Genomic DNA, 19,044 nt, shown 5'->3' on the forward strand with positions numbered 1-19,044 from the left:
CCTCTTATAAGAGCAAACACTGCCTCGAGTACCATAAATTATTCAGTTTTCTTTTATAAATAAGTCCTCTCGGGTGAAATGATATTTGTTAAAAGTGACAAATCTTGCTTGAACGTTTTTTGTGAAGGGTTTTTTTCTACAAAGGTAAAAAAATGTCACGGCCAAATTGAATTCGAAGTACGAAATAATGAATCCTAGAAAAGTAATTTTGAAAAAATGGCATATCATTTTCTATACAACTACTTTTCCGTATGATGTCTTGTTTATACAATATACCATATACTACACAATATAATAAAGTACTTATACATGTTATATTAAATCTAAAACATGTGTTTTAAAAGAAATAAATAAATACTACACGTTCATAATAAAATATACTAATGTAAACCAGAGTAAAATATTATCAATTATTAGTTTATAATCTATTTAAAAAATGAGACACAACGAAAAAATCGTTTAATGATAATATTTAAACAATTTAATAAGAACGGAAAAAAAATCGCAGATAATCGTAAGTATGGTTTTTTATAGTCCCTATTGATACCAAATACAACCCCTCGCGAAGAGACGTCGCCAATCCCATATCAGAAACCTTACATAAAACAACGCTTACCGTCCCGTAAAATGACCAGCCCTGAAAATGTAAGCAACCTCTGTAAATACTAAATAATTTTATAACAAAAAAAAACATCTCGCAAACCATCTTGCGAGGAGCGAATTTCGAAGACCGACGGTCACAAATGAAATTACCCTAACCCGAGGGTATTTATTTCCCTTCGGCCCGAGCAAAATATTACCGTTAGATTTCTAAAAAGTTGAAATATCTACCTCTCTCCCTGCACCTAACGAGGGGGTAGACACGTTGAAAATAATTAAATAGTACGATTTCGCCCGCGAACCCAGGAGACACGTCTTCCGCGCTCCCTTTTTCTTTGCGGAGGGGGCCGTCTAGAAACAAGTAAACTCCACCCGTCTCGATTTTTAAATCAGTATATCTCTTGTAGTATTCCCGTGTTAATAAATAATCGTATAACCCCTACCACGCAAGATCGAAATAAATAACAAGTGAATACTGTGAAATGTGACAAAAAGGATTCAACCCTTAAATTGGCAGTGCCGTGTAAAAGTGAAAGTTTCCGGCGAACCGTTTCAAAATCATTGTTTGTCCTAATATAATAAAACCAATGCTTGTTCATGCTTTAATGTAATAAAACATAATTCTGCGCGGAATTGTAAATTAAACATTTGTGTTATCAATTTGTGCCGGTTATAATACAATGTCTCTCACTCCACAAACATAAAAATGCCGGAATGAAGGACTCCACAACGCACACGTGAGTTCCAAAATGGTATTATTATTTATAATACATCATAATATTATACCTATTTGTTTGCAGTATATTGTGGTCAGTACAGATTATAAAATATGAATTAAATGCGTTTACAACATGGCAATTGTATATAATGAAGTAATAAAGTAAAAATTTTAATTAATTTTTTATTCAACGAATAATTCACAAGCTTTAAGAATGTAATATTCTAATTATTGAATATACATAATTTTGAAAACACTTCTGAGAAAATACATTAAGTATAACTAATAGAAAAAATCTCGATACTGGCTGGAATTTTAGTTTCAGTCTCATTTTTTGAGTATTCTCGTGAGCTGAAGACCTTAATAAAACCATCAGAGCCGTTCAACAGTGTGCCTATTAGTATTAGACACAGATATTTATATTTAATTAAATACTTAGAAGAATGAAAACGTAACCTTACCTAACCTAACAAATAATCCAGTATATCGGTTATTTTCGAAACTTGTTTGCTGCTGTATTCCTGTAAAGTGTATACCGGCAAGAACTGTGTTTTATTTAGACATGAATTTTATGTACGTTACTATACGACCCAAAGAGGTTGGACGGCCTTTACTCATTTAGTGCTGACAACGCGATTGGCGCATTTGCATTAGTTGACATGACATTTAAATGTGGTAATTGATCAGTAATTATCTGGTCGGTAGTGAATGTATTAATATACTGCTATATATTTCCGATACAACATTTCACGGTAAAGTGTGATACGGCGAACTGCATACGTACAAGTTTCCGGACACGAATTTAGCCGTGGCTCAAAACTTATTCGTTTCACCTCACTAAATCTATACAACTGAGAAAAGTCAGCTCTACCAATATATTTAGTGAAGCTAAAATATTTTAATTAAATTATCTATGATTTTATACAATATACTAGAGTCTGGTTCTAGGACGGTGATATATTTTGACATTGGGACCCCTGCTGATTCTGAATATATTATAGGTATTGAACCATTTTCATATGTTATAAATATATGCCCAAGTGCGTCACACATTACACGGCACGCATATTTTCAGGTGAGCGAACATTGCAAAAAAAACATCAACTCATTTTGAAGTTTACATTTCAAAATGTCACCCTGAACGAAATATTTTGAGCAAAAAATACCTGCGCGTATTTTTAGCCAGACGCTGTCTAGCATAATGTGATTCCGAAACACGTTTTTAAATTTCAAATAACCGATTTGTATATTATTTTATTATTCTAATTTGCGAATCTTGTAGTTGACGATTAAAATCTACCCTTGGAGAGAAGACACATTTTTAATTATAAATCTTGCCTTTTCAAAACTCAGCTGCGCAGTGACGGTGGAATGCACTGCTACTCATTGGTCGTTGGTCGTTATGGCTAGTCGTTATCCGTTATTTGCTACGGCTCGGCAATAAATTGGTACATTTGCTATTTTTTCTGATAAAACATTTTTTGTAGGTACCTACCGAATAACGACTAGTCAAAATTGTAATAGATATAGCTTGAGAAGAAAAACTCCAACAGAATATTTTTTGCATGATATAGACAAGTGCTTTTAAACTTTTTTCGAGTCACGCCACAAATTTAAATCATAAAAGTTTTGCGACACACATTTTCAAAATCTTAAATTGTTTTTTAGGTATTTCAATTATTATAATAATTAATAACGTTAAACTATTTGTAAGAAGCATGTATTACGGCGACCAAATCCTATGCCCCCGCCATATCCTTTTGCTACACTAGGGATTGCAATATCGAATGAAAATACCAATACCGACATTTCCTATTGAGTATCGGTATTCGTAAAATAATTGGAAAAAACAGAAGTATCTTTAAAATAATAATATTTTATAGCAATTTGTATTGCTTGTCACCAAGGATGATGAAAAACCACGGAAATAAACCAGACATAGCGTATCCGACAAAAAATGTACAGTCCTGTTAAGCCTTTTATGCTAGTTAATACGTCATAATATTGTCTCAACTCCAAATATCGAATATATCGGTATTGTCTGATTTTTAAAAGCGGTATGTCTGTATCGAAAGATACTGGGGTACCGGTTTAGAAATAAGTACTGGTATTGCAATACCTAGCTACACTCGCGAACGATGACGTGTGCTAACTACAGCGTTTGAGTTCCACCATCTCGAAAAGTAAATTGCCATTAATTGTTTCATTTTTCACATTTCCACCTGAAAACTGTCCTCAAGGAATCTACAAGTGGTTTCAAATCGGCATTACTATAAACAAGTTGGTTTTTTGATATTTTGTAATGGCTTATTGTCAGTTTATTAAAAAAAAGTTTATTGGATCACAATTAAAAATAATTATGTAGTTAAATAATGAAAATCTTAATCGATGAATTCAACTTGTTTTACAAAAACAACAAAGATATCGATGTTTGAAAGAGCTATTCGTAATTCTGTAACTCTCTATCCTGGGGGACCTGCATAAGTTGTTCCAGGGACGTGGAATAACCCTATCTTCTAGGAGTGATAAAATGATAAACGCCATGAGAATCTTTCTAACAATGGCCCTCAAATCTACGAAGCACAAGAAGAAATTGCAAAGAATCATCGATAGATACAGAGAGCCTTCGCAGTAAAAAAAAATATGACGATGACAACAGACACCTTAGTTTCTACTCAGCAAGTAGTCAACGAAAGTTAGTTGATTTACACTTGCAATCAAATTATACAGTTAAAGGTATTGGGTCAGCAAATTCATTTATCTCTAGAAAATCTGGTAAGTAAGGAGGTAGGTACTCTTCGAAAATAGTCAAAGATATTGGCGATTGATATGTTTGAACTGTGATAAGGGAGGGTCATCTTATAGTGATTTGGTCGCTATTATTATGTAGAAAAAATAGAGGCAAAATAGTTGTTTCCAGTAGAACATAAGTGTTCGTACATTACCGAAATCAATTGACATAACAAAAACATATATTTTTTAAATTGTTGGATAACTGACCGGCACGTCGCATATAGACAAACTGTGCATTTTTTGCAACCACTAAATGACTGACATAATTATATCAAGAGTGGGCGATGTGAGGTCGCGCAGCAGATGACATGGCAATGGACCGGCCATATCGTTCAGCGAGTGGACAACCGCAGGACAAAATGCCGGCATATAGTAGTACGAAAGGGACACTAGATCCAAAAGGTCCATCCACACAATTAAATTGGATCGAGTCCACAATAGATTTCTTAGTTTCTCTACTTAAGAACGTACGGGTTCTTTCCTTATGACAATGAAAATAAAATGAATTTCCCGACTCAATTTCTTCTGGGTATGCTATCAATGCAATCCCTGTCCACCCGAAGAGTGATTGTTCTTTTAAAGCATTTCTTTTTACTTCTTCGTGGGTTCATTTACAATCCGTATATACTGGCAAATTTAATATTAATTTTCATGTTCCCACCGATATCACTCGTAACTCTACGGTCTTCATGATACCTCGTCGCAGGACAGATGTTATGTTTCATGATGCTGTGTATCGTGCGATTAACTTATCTGATGGCACCATAAAGGTTGATTTATTTTTTATTAACTATAAAATGTTTGTGGACGTGTTAAATAGGTTAAATTTATAATTGTATATATTATCATGTTTTTTTAATATTTACATAAACACATGCTGTCTTTTCTACTTTCTTGTTATATTAGTTGTTATTTGTAATTCAGATATTATTTATAATTTTGTATTTATTATGTATTATGTATTATGGCCAATCGCTGTAATGCCGTAATACTCTTTTTATAAATAAATAAATAAATAAATGCCCACAGGGCGACCGAAAACCCGCTGGATAGATGAACTTATAAAATTCGATGGATGTACGTGGTATCGAAGAACTAGGGACTGAGAAGAGTGGAGATAGCTAGGGAGGCCTTAATTCAAGAGTGGATTGATCTCAGCTAATCATGATGATGATAGTATTTAAAATTTTACTATTTTACTACAATTTTCATTAATTTTTGCTAACCTTTTTTGTTTCATATCTTGTACTTTCAGTAAGCATGTATTTTGAAGATTTAAAAGACAAAATATTTTTTATAACTTTTCTTAATCCTTTCAGCGCTGGCGGAAGACTTGTTGTGCTCTCATTAGTTGGCCATTCGATATAATTAGCATGTCATGTGCGTTGTAAAATTAAAAATTCAATGTGACATATAAGTTTGTAAAGGTTGCCAATCCCTACTTGCATAATAAAAATGCTATTGTGGTTTAATTTTAATTGCTATACAATTTACATAATAACATATTTCCGCAAGGTGACAAACAGCGCAGTAACGGAACAAGTCAACAACTTTTAAATGCTTGAAGTGGAGCTTTATAATGCACGAAGCTTTCGCGATAGAACGCGATCGCACTGCCATTATTTTCATCGTGTGAAAATATTTTGAAAAGCCGCTGACGTGCTCGACTGCAATGAGCGTTGCATGTAACCTTCACCTGCTGCAAAAGCCTTTTAAATAAATATTATTCAAACACATAAAACGTCAGATTATAGAGCATTATATTTGTTCGCTAACGCTATGTATGGGTCTCTGATAACAGTCTCTGGATGCATAAACGGAAACGATTTTAAATTATCGTAGTGTGCATTATAATAAGATGGAAATGACGACTACTCTAGTGGAAAACGACAAGAATGCTGTGTTACTGAAAATTTATATTATACCAACGCAAATCAGTGTGTGTGAGTACGTATCTTCATTGTATATTGTGAATATCAACTAAACAATACAGAAAAAGTTGACGAGTTGCGGTGTCTTCGATTTTGTGTGTACGAGGCCACTAACAACTCATTCAACATAATATATTATTACTAGTGGGGTTCCACCCCCTAGTGACATTCAGCCGCCTATGTACCTCCATCAGAGCCCCTACCATGGCCTCCATATTCCGAAGTGCGCCCCCAGACTAGGAGTTTTGGCGGGCCCTCTACCTATCACTAAGGTTAAAGGCAGTATGATTTTCTATAGTAGAGTTTTCCAAATGGTTTTAGAAGTAAAATTAAGGAGATTCTGTGTATTTTAGCGATTGTTTGTGTTTATGAATACCTACATCCAGTTGAATTATGGAGTTGTCGAGTATCGACACAATAATCAAAAATTGCATCGCACAACCACCACTCTCGAAGCAAACTAGCGCAGCAGGCGATTTTTTTAAAACTATTAGTGCAAATTTGTGATGTGTGTTTATCTTACTTATCTGATCGACCCGTCACGCTGGGCCCCCTGACTCCAGGCCACCAGGCTAGAGCCCTGTCAGCCCACCCCTTGTGGGGGCCATGGCCCCTACCATCCCTTCGCTACACGAGCAAAACGACGACGTATACTGATGCAATGTTTAAGTTCTATTTTATGTATAATTTGTGCAACAACGACATTTTTATATGAATACCCGCCATGAGTAAGTAAGTACCTACCTAATCTATCGGTAAAGGTTTTAAACCTATAAAGTCGTTAGCAAAAAATTTAGTTTTTTAAGAACGTTATACGGAGACCCTATGTTGAAGTATCGGAACGCCCCAATTTTATATACATTTGTATTGTCACCGCCAGGGAACTCAGGAATAATGGGAACTGAAATACCTAACGGGTAAGGCGATAGCAGGTAACCGACTCGAGTAAGGAAGAATCCGGGTTAAACTTACACACGTGTCAAGAATACATTATACGTCGAATACTGAATACTGCGCTCGTTTATGCATTTACGCTCATTTAATGTTGGTGTATTACACACACTATTGCACGTGCATAATGCGTGCTTCATTTTCGTAGGACACTCACACATTCAAAACCCTGCATCAACATTCGGCGTATTGAATATAGCCTCTCGGTATTCTATTTATTATCTGTTCTGTGGTCGCCGCATTAACAGTACTAATAACTGTATATTTATAATGGGAATAGGCGAGAAGGCTTTCTTAGTGGAACGGAAAAACTTGACAGAAAAAAACATTGTTGTTTTCAGGTTAAGTATCATTTTTATTTAGAGCAGCTGATAAACTTCTCATGAAAATCAAAATGCAAACATAGAATAACTACATACGTTTTCGCTGTAAATTATATTTTATTCGGAGAATTTAATTAATATTTGCTTTATAGATATTCAATAATGCAGACAAGAGTACGGGGTGTGATAAAGGGTCGGAAAGCTGATGAAATGGCAATGGATCGGACATGTCGTTCTGCAAGTGGATAACCACTGGAAAAATGTAATCAAACAGTAGTACACTAAGTAGTCACTAAGTGACCACAGGGTCGTATCGACAAACATATCAAGTTCGTCGGAAAAACTTGGTGCCTAACGAGAAAAACAGAAGGGTGATTACGGGGGAGGCATTTATCGACCTCGGCTTAATGATTATACATTGCAAAACGAGGATTGTGTAGGTATTGATCATTTTATTTTACCATAATAACGTTTAAAAGTACGGATTCGAGCGTCTATTTTAGATATTTGAATAATTGTTGTTTACAGTCGACTTACACCAATAGTTTGTAGTTTTTTTTTTTTTTAATATATATTCCTGAATAATACAGCAACCACAAAGTAATCAATCCTAAAATTATAGCTTGTTTTTGTCTGCGGTTAATTGTCCGCAGCGGCCAAATTTTTCGAAGACCAAGTTCACACTTCGGGAAATCCGAGAGAACATGATCAGCAGGGATATTTTAAATAGTTTACATGGTAACACGTTTCCAGTAAGTACATACGTTTATTGCTCCAAAATAACACGGATATCACTCAGAACAATTCAACAAAGAAAATCTACAACAATTTTTAACACAGTTAACACGTCTTACTTGATTTCAAATGCATCCCCATTAGAATCTCCAAGTGGACAAAAAAAAGTTTAATTAGTGATTCTAACACGATGCATTTGGAATCAATAAATTAAGACGTGTTAACTGTGTCACTCGATGACATTTGACAGCTTGAGGTGAACGCAATCGTGGGCGGCCGTGTTAAAAAATATCACGTCTGACAGTTAACTTCCTGGGATAATTAACTACCTGAATATGTCATATAACTTGTTTTATTAATTTTGGTGTTAAATGCTATGTTAAAATAGCAGGGTTAAATTAGCAGACTATAAATAACAGCACGAGGGATACCAAGTATTGTTTTTTACATCAAGCAGTATTATTTTTAGCTTTTTATAGTTCAGTTTCTTTTGCTAACTCCATTGATTGATATGGCGTTTACTTTTGTGACAGGGTTTTTTATTAACGATATTGATTGGTCGGCCTTTAATCGACAGAGGTCCGTGATAGAAATATATATCTATCCGATAACGAACATACGATGGATTGTAGCATTATTCTTTGTGATTGTTTAAATATAATTTGACAGGCAATTTCCTCATTTCGGGTTATTACGAAACGTACCTACTGGGGTTGAATACTGTTAAATAACTCTTATGCAGCCGATATGGACGAGTGGCAGAATTATAAAAATTAGATTTATTATTTATTAAATTTTAAAAAGAAAATAAAATTCTCATATTTTCTGTTTTGGACTCCAGAACACGCTTTATAAAAAATATATATAGAATGAGTTTTATACACTATTCTCATTATATTAGTTGAACGCATTTATCTAACAAACTAAACACGGTTAAGTTGGTAAACTGCATTGATATTAACATCGCTAATTTGGCATTATCGATTTCCTAATTCGAGCAATGACTCACTTTTTGTTATTCACTGTTTTACTTAGACGCAGAATTTTTATTTTTCACTGTTTCTTTTTTACCCTTAGTTTTAACTATAAGCCCGTTTTAGTATAAAAACGTAAATCATTAAACTAAGTAAAGTAGTTGATTCATTACAATGATTTAGATTGGTATCAAATTATATCAATTGAATAAATACGTGGTTTTAAATCATTGTAGGCAAATCAATTCTAAATTCCATATTTTAGGAATAATTATGTAAATTTGTAGAGTATATCTTAACTATTACTATTAATCTATTAATATAATATTAACATGACATCGTCAGAATCAAAACGGAACGAAAATATGAAATGTTGTATATTGCGGATTTACCACAATTTGTCAACCAGAGAACAGATTAATAAGATATAAGTATGAAAGACAATTGCTATGGATCAAAGTTTTAAGCCATACAACCAAAGGACATAAAGCATGCCGACTGTCCTCAAATATTGAATGCGCACTTCGTTTACGCAACAAACTTTAAACAAATAAAACAGACGTAATTATTGATAATAACACATGATCAATGTTCCCTGTAAGGTGTGCGCGTGTGCGCGGGCACACCTACCAAGATTTGTCCGCACACATGTTTTCATCCCCCGCATAGTCCACACACAAAAATATTGTAAAAGAAAGTTTCCTTTGACAGATTTTAGTAATAACTACAGGTGTGTTCGCTGTAGGTACGCAACAAACAATTCAAGTAAACAATACGATTGCTTGCACAGTAACATATTATAAAGTTACTTATTAATATAGAAATAATTATTATAGAAAACTTATCCCCTGAAAATGTCATAAAGGAGTGGATATGATATTTCAAATGCAATAATTAAGAAGAAATCCTGCGATAAATTTAAATTGGAATGGCTCTCTGAAATCATCGAAACAAAAATGCCATCTTCAACGCATTCGCAAAAAGTAAGAATTGGTGATATATTTATTCATTCGGAAACAGCTGATTGAGTCAAATGCATCATATGCTCCTCAGCAAATATGCAAGGAGAATTCACGTCTGGAAAGAAGTGGATTTAATGGAGGTTGTATCCTTTAAAAATGCATTTAAGTCATCGAGTACACCGGGATGCTATTACGAAATTGAAAAATTTTAAAAGAGGTGGACTTTCGAAAATAATGACGGAAACACCCGAAGAACGAAAAAATAGAATTGAGATCGCTGAGCGCATAAAATCTGGTTGCGATCTAGTCAAAGTGTTAATTGATAATGTTGATTGATAATTGGCTATAAAAATAAAAATGCTTCTCTGCTTTCTGTAAGTACAAGATATTCATAATCATGTATCTAAATACACAGATATTCCGGAAAGTTGGCGAAGTAAAAATTATGCGTTCGAACTTGTCAAATGCATTAATCCAGTCAACAAAAAATAATTTTTTGACGAATTACGGAAGTCTCGGTTTCATACATTAATTATTGATGAAAGTACGGATATATCTGTGCAAAAAATGCTAATTTTGTACGTTAATTACCAGCATGTTCGTTTCCAAATAAATTTGGCATATGATAAATCTAAAAATTCTAAATTTATTGTCATATATCAGATGCGTATTTTGCAAGCTGCCTATTCAATAATGCTGATAATAATGAGTTGCCATCGTTAATTTAATATAATTCCTTTTCCACAGTTTAATTTGTATCGTGCATAAAACAAGTAACAATGTATAAAGAAGAATTTCACTATAATAAAGCTTTAATAAAAAAAAAGTCGATTCCATTATGCGGCCAATACACGGACGAGCCGAAAGACCGCGGTGTAAAGTTCGTCGGGTTTAGAAAACAAAAGTTTATGAAAGATGCACGTGTTTTCATTTTTAATGACAGCTTATTTGGCAGGTCGTGAGCTATTGCTACTGGTGGTGATTTACGGACGTAATTCAGCGATTCGGCGACCAAAATATCAAACACATTGTGCGATACACGACGAACCCGTTGATCGGTATTGTATGCCGCAGTTTTGAAGTGATCGATCGCCACCCACAGTATTGTTCGCGAACGGATCGTACTCACATGGGCGTAATAGATTTATATTGTTGTGCAGATAATGTATTCTGTATAGATTATTAAAAATGTTAACTAATATTCACGCATCAAAGTAAAAGTACATAGAGCTTTAAGCTACCGATTCTAAAATATATTAACAGTAAGTTAGTATTTATAATACTTTGGATTAAATAAATCCTTTATCTTTTACCTTCAAATGATAATTCAAAATACCTGTTAAAACTAAAGCGTTCGGAATTCAAACAAGAATATATTATACAAACATTATATTATTATTATTTTACACTAGTGGTCGATAACTCGGAACCTGGATGTAATACCTAATGCGCCCCGTTTAGATGGGGATAGGCGCACTAGGGATTACAATACCGGTATTTCAGTATTTATAAATACCGAAATACCGGTTTTAAAAATCCAGAATACCGGAATTTTCGGTATAAAGAAAAGACATTTGTTAAAGTTTTTGAAAATGAATTATAAGTTTATGTGCTGCTAAAATGCAAATATTATTGACTGCATCTAACAGAGGTGACATAATAACAAAATAAAATTCATCAAATATATTTATATAATTGTCGCGATGAATTATCATAATATTATTTCGTAATAAAAAACATTCGTGAGAAATGTTGCATTATTGTTCTACTCGCAAATATAAATTATTCATGACTGTACAAGCGTTGAATTTAAGAAGCTTTTCCTGTAGCCGGACTTGCATTTGAATTGAAGACTTTTGTTAAAATTATCAACAAATCGAAATTATTATAAAAATCACCAGTTCTACAATATTATGATCAAAATAAAAAAAATACATGTCAACATTTATGTAATACATGTAGGTATATAGGTTTTTGCTATGAAATAATATTTAAAAAATATTTTAATACTATATTTACTGATAAATGACTACTTCTGTTTTTTTTAATGTTTTAACGAATACCGGTATTCTATATTAAAATACCAAAAACCGGTATTGGCATTTTCATTCGGTATTGTAATCCCTACTCTGCACATATCGTTTTTTGAAAGTTTTTAAAATTGAAAAATCGACATTCGCGTACAAAAGTGATAAAAAAAGTAAATACTATAAGATACCAATGCTGAATAAATTAATTTTGATATTCCCCTGTATGCTGAAGTAATATGGGTCGAGTTTGGGGTTAGTCTATCAACCTGGAAGGTTTTTGATGCGAAGCCGATTGGTTGAAGGAATGTTGGAAGATCCAGATAGCAATGATTGGATGGCGTGGTTTAGGTTGCGTGAGTAATCGGCATCCTGGATTGAAGGAAGATAAACCAGAATGTTGACGCAATTTGAAGAATTCATTTTTTTTTTTTTTTTAACATATTGTGGACATTACAAATTATAAGTTTAAGACGTTCACAACATGACATTTAGAAACAAAGATATATAAAACAGTATTACATAAAAAAGAGATAGATCAGTAGATAAATTAGATAGGTACAAGGGAGTACACCGGATGAGTTACGCAGACCCTATTTTAAGAATTTATAAAACAGCGTCCACCTAAACTCATCCTCGCGTAGGTGGAATATATCAACACCCGAAGCAATTTCGTTGAACATAGTTATCGCCCTGCCAATTGGCATTACCAGTGACAGGTTGGTTCTGCACCTTGGGAGAATAAACAACTGATGGTCTCTATTTCTAAGATAGTTATCAGGGACACACAGGTTAACACTGCCCAGAATGGCAGAATTCTCATTTATACCTCGTATAAGTTGAAAAAAATACGTAGCTAAATAAAGATTTCTTCTAAATTGCAGACTGCAGTATGTAAGCATGCCTAAGAGAAAGTCAGTTGGATAAAGCCACGGATAGTATCCATACAACCTCAAGTAAAGGAGTCTCAAGAATTTCTTCTTTACCCTCTCCACCATAAGCCAGGGCCTATCAAGGGGTGATTCGCCACAAGTAATGTATACCAATTTGCGTGATGATACTAAAGTAAAATGGATAAACAGAGATAAGGTAGATATCTACATTTTATATATTTTTCTATATTTATATCTATTATTATTATCTATATTTTACCATACATAAAGAGATTTACTACAACTATTGAATCAAATAATACGTAGGATATAAAAAAATACTAAAATTAAGTAACCGAGGTTTAGTTTCTAGTAGATAATATAATGGCGATGTTTAATGTAATAAATTATTTGAAAATTCAAGGAGAAAATTACTAATTTTCATAAGGGGATTTACTGCATAAGGTTTGTAAAGGATCTTCAATAGTCGCAGTCGTCCCCTGAGATGACCTCAGCAAAGTAAAAGCAAACTATAATGTTTGAGGCTTTCACGGTTGTTTTTTTATCGTAGTATATTCTGACCCCAAAACCCAAGAATATACTACGATAAAAGCAAACTATAATAATTAGTTATACAATGATGATTATGAGTCTTACTTGCACCCTTGAAAATTAAAAGATTGTTAACCACTGTTATATGTATTCTATGCCTTGCATGTTATTCGGAATATAAGCAGAATATATTTCACCTATATAAAATCTGTTATCTTGGCAGGCAGTTTGGTTATGTAGCCCGCAATAAATAATACAGACACAAACATATCAAACTATTAATAGAAGTAAAGCACCAGTGCGAAATTCAGAGCTTTATTAGACTTCGTATCATATAACACATACAACGACGCTGGTAACTTCAATTCGTGTGTAAGGGAAACAAATAAGGGATGGGCGATTTATACTTTCGCTGAACATCGTAGCACTTGCGACCCTTATGCCGTAGAGACGTAGAGCTAACGTAGCGTACCAAAAAGATATTGTGATACATTTAATAAGTTTTAAATACATTTTAATTACATTGAACTAAATGTTCTTAAATTTTCCATTATACTTTCAAATTATTGAAGTATTTAATTGGTGCTTACATAGTAAAATGAATAGAAAATAATGGTTGAAAAAAAATCTAACTACTCCTCTGTGGACGAAAAAAAGAACACAACAACACTGCGCAATTTTAAGTTTTGATTATTAGCTATCTTAGAATCGTTCCGAAAATGGGTTCAGTCATACAAAGTTTCTGACTCTGAATAATTGATAATCAAAAATATTTTAAGTAAGAAGGTACGTAGAAAGAATTTAGTACACTAATCTAGCGCCTCCTTTCATCATTCTCTCTTTTAATTCTTACATAATAGTAACGATACATGCTTCTGAGAACACCCCCTATGCACTCGGGCACAATATTTAAACCGATAATTAGTGACGCCCCGTGGGGGTAGGCAGATTGAGCGTCGCTTGGGGGCGGCAGTTACCCAAAGGGCGGCAAATCGAGGAGAATCACTAGGTATTAAACTTAGTAATACAGGAAATATCTTTCCAATACAAAAATCAGCTCACTGATTGGAAACAAAATGTATTAATTAGGTAAGTACCTACCTATTATAAAAGTTTTAACAGGACTTTTTGTTGGTTTCGCGACGTCTAGTTTACTTCCGTCGTCCTTGGACGTCACGTTCTTGGTGAACAGCAATTACACGTGCACACCTAATTTAAAATTTGTCCAAATATGTTTGCCAGTCACTCGCGAGTTTCGGAAGTTGTCAAGTGTATTTTTAAATGTAGATACCTATCTGAAACCGTAGACTCGCAATATTTTCTATTTGAGCAGAGATGGCATTTAAATTAGATTTAGTGGTAGGTATATATCTTGTTAGTAACGTATCCATACAACACATTTCTTAGATATTGGAGTCATGAAAGGATGATAAAAAGTACTGTATAAAAAAATGTGGCGGCATTTTGGCACTGCTTAGGGCGGCATTTTGTCTAGGGACGGCAGTGCCGATAATCTACGTTCGATTTTGATTTATCTTTTGACCGTTCTGACTACGATGTTGAAGTCCGAAATTGCAGTCAACATCAATAACTCAAAAGATATGGAAAATATTAACAATGTGGCTATAAAAAATCATTATATAACACCGGATTAGTTCTAACAAATACGAAAAACAAGACAAAAAATAAACAATTTTTTATGAATTGAAAATTCTTGATTTTCCGTTGTTATTGGTTAGTTTCAATACAAATTAAAATAATTTAAATAATGAGAATGTTAAAAATAATTATTCATGTTTTGGTGGCATGTTTAGTAAGCAGCGATTAACGAAGAAATGCGGAATTTATGACCTGACCCTGACCTTGTTCATCTTGATGGTTAACGTCTTCTATTATCCCGTTTTCCTCATTGTTGATGGTCACGACCTTCAGTGGCAGGTACGGCGCTCTCGACGATCCCCCGGGCTCCTGGGACACATTGGTGGAGGATAGCCCGTGGTGTCCGTTGGTTTCGCGTAGCTCTTTATTAGGAAAGAAAAAAAATAAAAAATAAAAATAAAACCAAAAAGAAAGCTAAAAAACTATTATATAAACCTCACTTATATTCGTGTAGCTTTTTGTCATTATATCTGCTATAGACGTAACATTCGATCTCCATAATATTATATTGAGAGATATATGCCAAAATGATGGAAATATACACAGGCTGGAAACGTTATTCAGCGATTGGATAACCATTAGACACGTCATGCCAAAATACAGCTAAGTAGGTACCAGAACTTTTTATGTGGGACATCAATGTAGATTTGATTTATAAGTAACCGATGTAGATTCAACACCTCATACAGGGCAATTTTATGAGTTACCTACGTGTTATCGCATATTATTGGTGTTAAAAATACGATAACAATATACTCGTACCTAACAGATTTTTTGTAATGGTTAAAATTTTGCGTAAAAAGTAAAAATATTTTTACTTTCCACATCATTTTTGTTTTCACAACTTGAAAAGCTATCGAAACAGATATAATTTTCGAAAATCCTAGGTAAAATCTTGGACCGAGTGAAATTTGTCGTTCATGACTCTTTCACATTAGCTTTAGTCACTAAGCTACCTACGTGTATTTGTATACTATGTATGTGCATTAAAATTATTATTCCGTCAAAAATAGCTGAAATAATATTTGCAATTTATACCAAAACATTACCATCTTGATTTGGACTTGCTTATAAATATATTGGGTATGTTCTTTTTTTAAATCCTTGTTATCAATTTTCAATGAATAATGCTATTTTACAACGTTTTTATTAGCTCGTATTCTTGTTTGTCCGGTGGTTGTTTGTCCAGTACAAATCTTGCAATCGATTTTTACTTAACTTCCCAACTAGCTAGACATTTGAAACTTTTAGAATATATCAGAACACGATGCCAATGCATTCTTTTAATACTTTCAGCCATCTTTAAGCCGAATTTAATTCATTTTCAGTTAATTCTGTTTTATATGGGAAGTTATTTCAGAAAAATCCGTAAAAAGTAAAAGACTATTATTGGTTACTAAGGGGGTGGTCCTAACAACTAATTTATTAATATATACGTGCATTACTATGGAAATCAAAATGAAATGTCAAAATGACATTTCATTATTCTATATTTGCTTGTTTGTTTGTTTTTTATTTACTTCATATCAAGTACAAGTTTGAGCATATTGAGCATAATAATTCAACAGTAAATTTAAAAACGTTGTACATAAAAAGTTCTTTTTGTAATTATTTTTATATTCAATGAATAAAGTGCTCCAAATGCTCTATATATAAATCACAGTAATCATTATTCATATTTTAATACTTTTAATTTAAAATTACAATCGACGGTCAAAAATATTAATAACGAATTTTGAAATATCGCGTATTAGACATTTTATCGGTAGTTTATTTGGTAAAGCTCACCGCGTGGATTACGATCGATATATGTGGTCCAAGTCCAATTTAGAATTTTAAAAATCTAAGATTTTTACTAATATATTATAATGTGTTTCTAAAGTTATTCTAACTTAAGTGTATAGGTTGAGTGATGCTACATTTTAACATTAATAGTTATTTTTATATACGTGAGCTAGAATTCTCTGACACGACACGCCTCATTTATCCGCATATTTTATCATAAAAAATGATCCACTGTAAGCAAGTAAAGACCAAATGGGTAAATATTGATTTTGAATATGCAAACAGGCTTCTTTGAAAGCTCGTAAACACTGAGCTGACATCTATCTTAATCCCAGTGAAAGCTTTCATGCGAATTTCCTCTCTATGTCACCAATTACAGACGAATGCTTAAGCTTTGGCTGATTGCCAAGCGTGCAGTGTGTATATGTAACAGAATAAGTTATATGATATGAAAGAATAGGCTAGTAAACGGTTATATTTAAAATGTATGTTCTTCTTATCGTGTCATCACCTAACGGAGGTCGGCCATTTTAAGGGCGAATTTCGCTTTACCACCAGCTACCCAGAAGAGTTCTGTAGAGCAAATCACAGAGGTTATTAATCCACAAAATGCGACGTCATGTAATTTTTCTTTGGACAACAAATTGGAGAATACTGTACTTTATCTTCTCATAAATTCGCATGTTTTATTTTTCAATTTGTATAAAGGACCCAGAGCATGAACTTTATAGGCTGATCAAGTAACTTATATCCAAGAAATGAAAATATAAATAATATTAAATTCTACAGGTTTAAAAGCGTACATAAGTGAAACGGCAAATAATTTTCAACACTATATGGAACGAAATTTTGGCCGCGTTGCCTTTCGGAGAGGCATAGCGACCTGTTCGCACGTCAATTTATTTTGTGATGGAGTCAGATGAATATATTCTGAAATCGTGTAAAGATGACTAAAAACGTTCCGCATGTACTTGAAAAAGAAAACATGTCAATGAATATACTATTATTATTACGAATATAATAATAAACATAACATAAAAGGACGCATGTTGAACTTTTATGACAAATTATATTTCGTTCGGCTTGCGTCATTTGCACCCGCGACCCGCAATCCGCGCATCGCTTAGTCACGATCTTTTTAGACCATGCCTCAGCTGAGAAAAAGCACTCGAACATTGGACTTTCGATAAATTTTGCAAATTTTGATATCCATTAAAAACCCATTTTTTAAAGTATTGATGTTACACACTACATAGTCATAATATTGTTGGAACGAATAAGGAAATGTATTATGTCTCTATCTATACATATAGTATTTAAGCAACGGCAAACGCGCTATCTGAATAGTCTTGATAATGGTATTACAATCGACATAGCTATCGACAAAACATTTTTTTTCAAATCTGTAGAATTTGATATTATTTATATTTTCATGTCTTGTAAAATGGAATTCTACCAAGTAAATGCTAAATCAATTATTAACTTACATCCATTTATTGTTTTAAAAAATCTGTTAAGATCAATGACATTATTAATGGACAACGCACTCAATACAGTAGCTAGCAATTAAATTCACGCACAGCGACATTTGCACATGTATAGGTAGACGTCACGCAATTTTCATTATGCGATATCACGCATCGGGAATTTATAGCAATATCACCTTTATTGTAACGGCGTTAGAATAGTATTTCTAGTGTCAATTTTCATTTCAGCGAACCCGTTCGAACCGAACCGTTCGGCAGGCCCGACTAAAAGCATCGGGAATTTATAGCAATATCACCTTTATTGTAATGGCGTTAGAACAGATTATGCCATTCGGCAGACCCGACAAAAAAGTGATTGTCATTTTTATTCCCAGATGATACGTCCATATTAATGAATGTCATTGGTTAAGATGTAACCAAAATCCACATGATATTGTAGACCCAGTTAAAAAAAAAAGGTTATCCCTTATGAATGTTACCACCTAATTGACCCAATAGGTACTCACTGTTTGTCCTGTTTCTGCCAAAGCGTTTAAAATTTATAAGATAACGTTATAGTTACAGACAGCACCAGTAATGATTTATTTCAGTACTATTTTTATAAGTTATGTGTTTATTGGCCTGCCAATAATTGCTTTGGACAAAACACAATGTTAAAATAACTTCGAGACCAAA

General features: G+C 33.4%; 1 protein-coding gene across 2 annotated transcripts in view; it reads right to left on the reverse strand.

Moving 5' to 3' along the window:
* Positions 1 to 19,044, reverse strand: part of LOC147075571 (uncharacterized) — a 193,503-nt gene that overhangs the window by 61,171 nt on the left and 113,288 nt on the right. The window contains exon 2 of one of the 2 annotated variants that reach the window (XM_085941872.1): positions 15,301 to 15,459. The exons of the other annotated variant lie outside the window; for it this stretch is intronic. Within the exon in view, the coding sequence (XP_085797998.1) occupies positions 15,301 to 15,459 (159 nt within the window). The remainder of the gene's footprint in view (positions 1 to 15,300; positions 15,460 to 19,044) is intronic. 2 annotated transcript variants of the gene reach the window in all.

The sequence above is a fragment of the Rhyacophila brunnea genome, unplaced genomic scaffold, assembly GCF_057557595.1.
Source record: "Rhyacophila brunnea isolate RB1 unplaced genomic scaffold, BYU_Rbru_1.0 scaffold_14, whole genome shotgun sequence".
In the NCBI taxonomy this organism is placed as follows: Eukaryota; Metazoa; Arthropoda; class Insecta; order Trichoptera; family Rhyacophilidae; genus Rhyacophila; species Rhyacophila brunnea.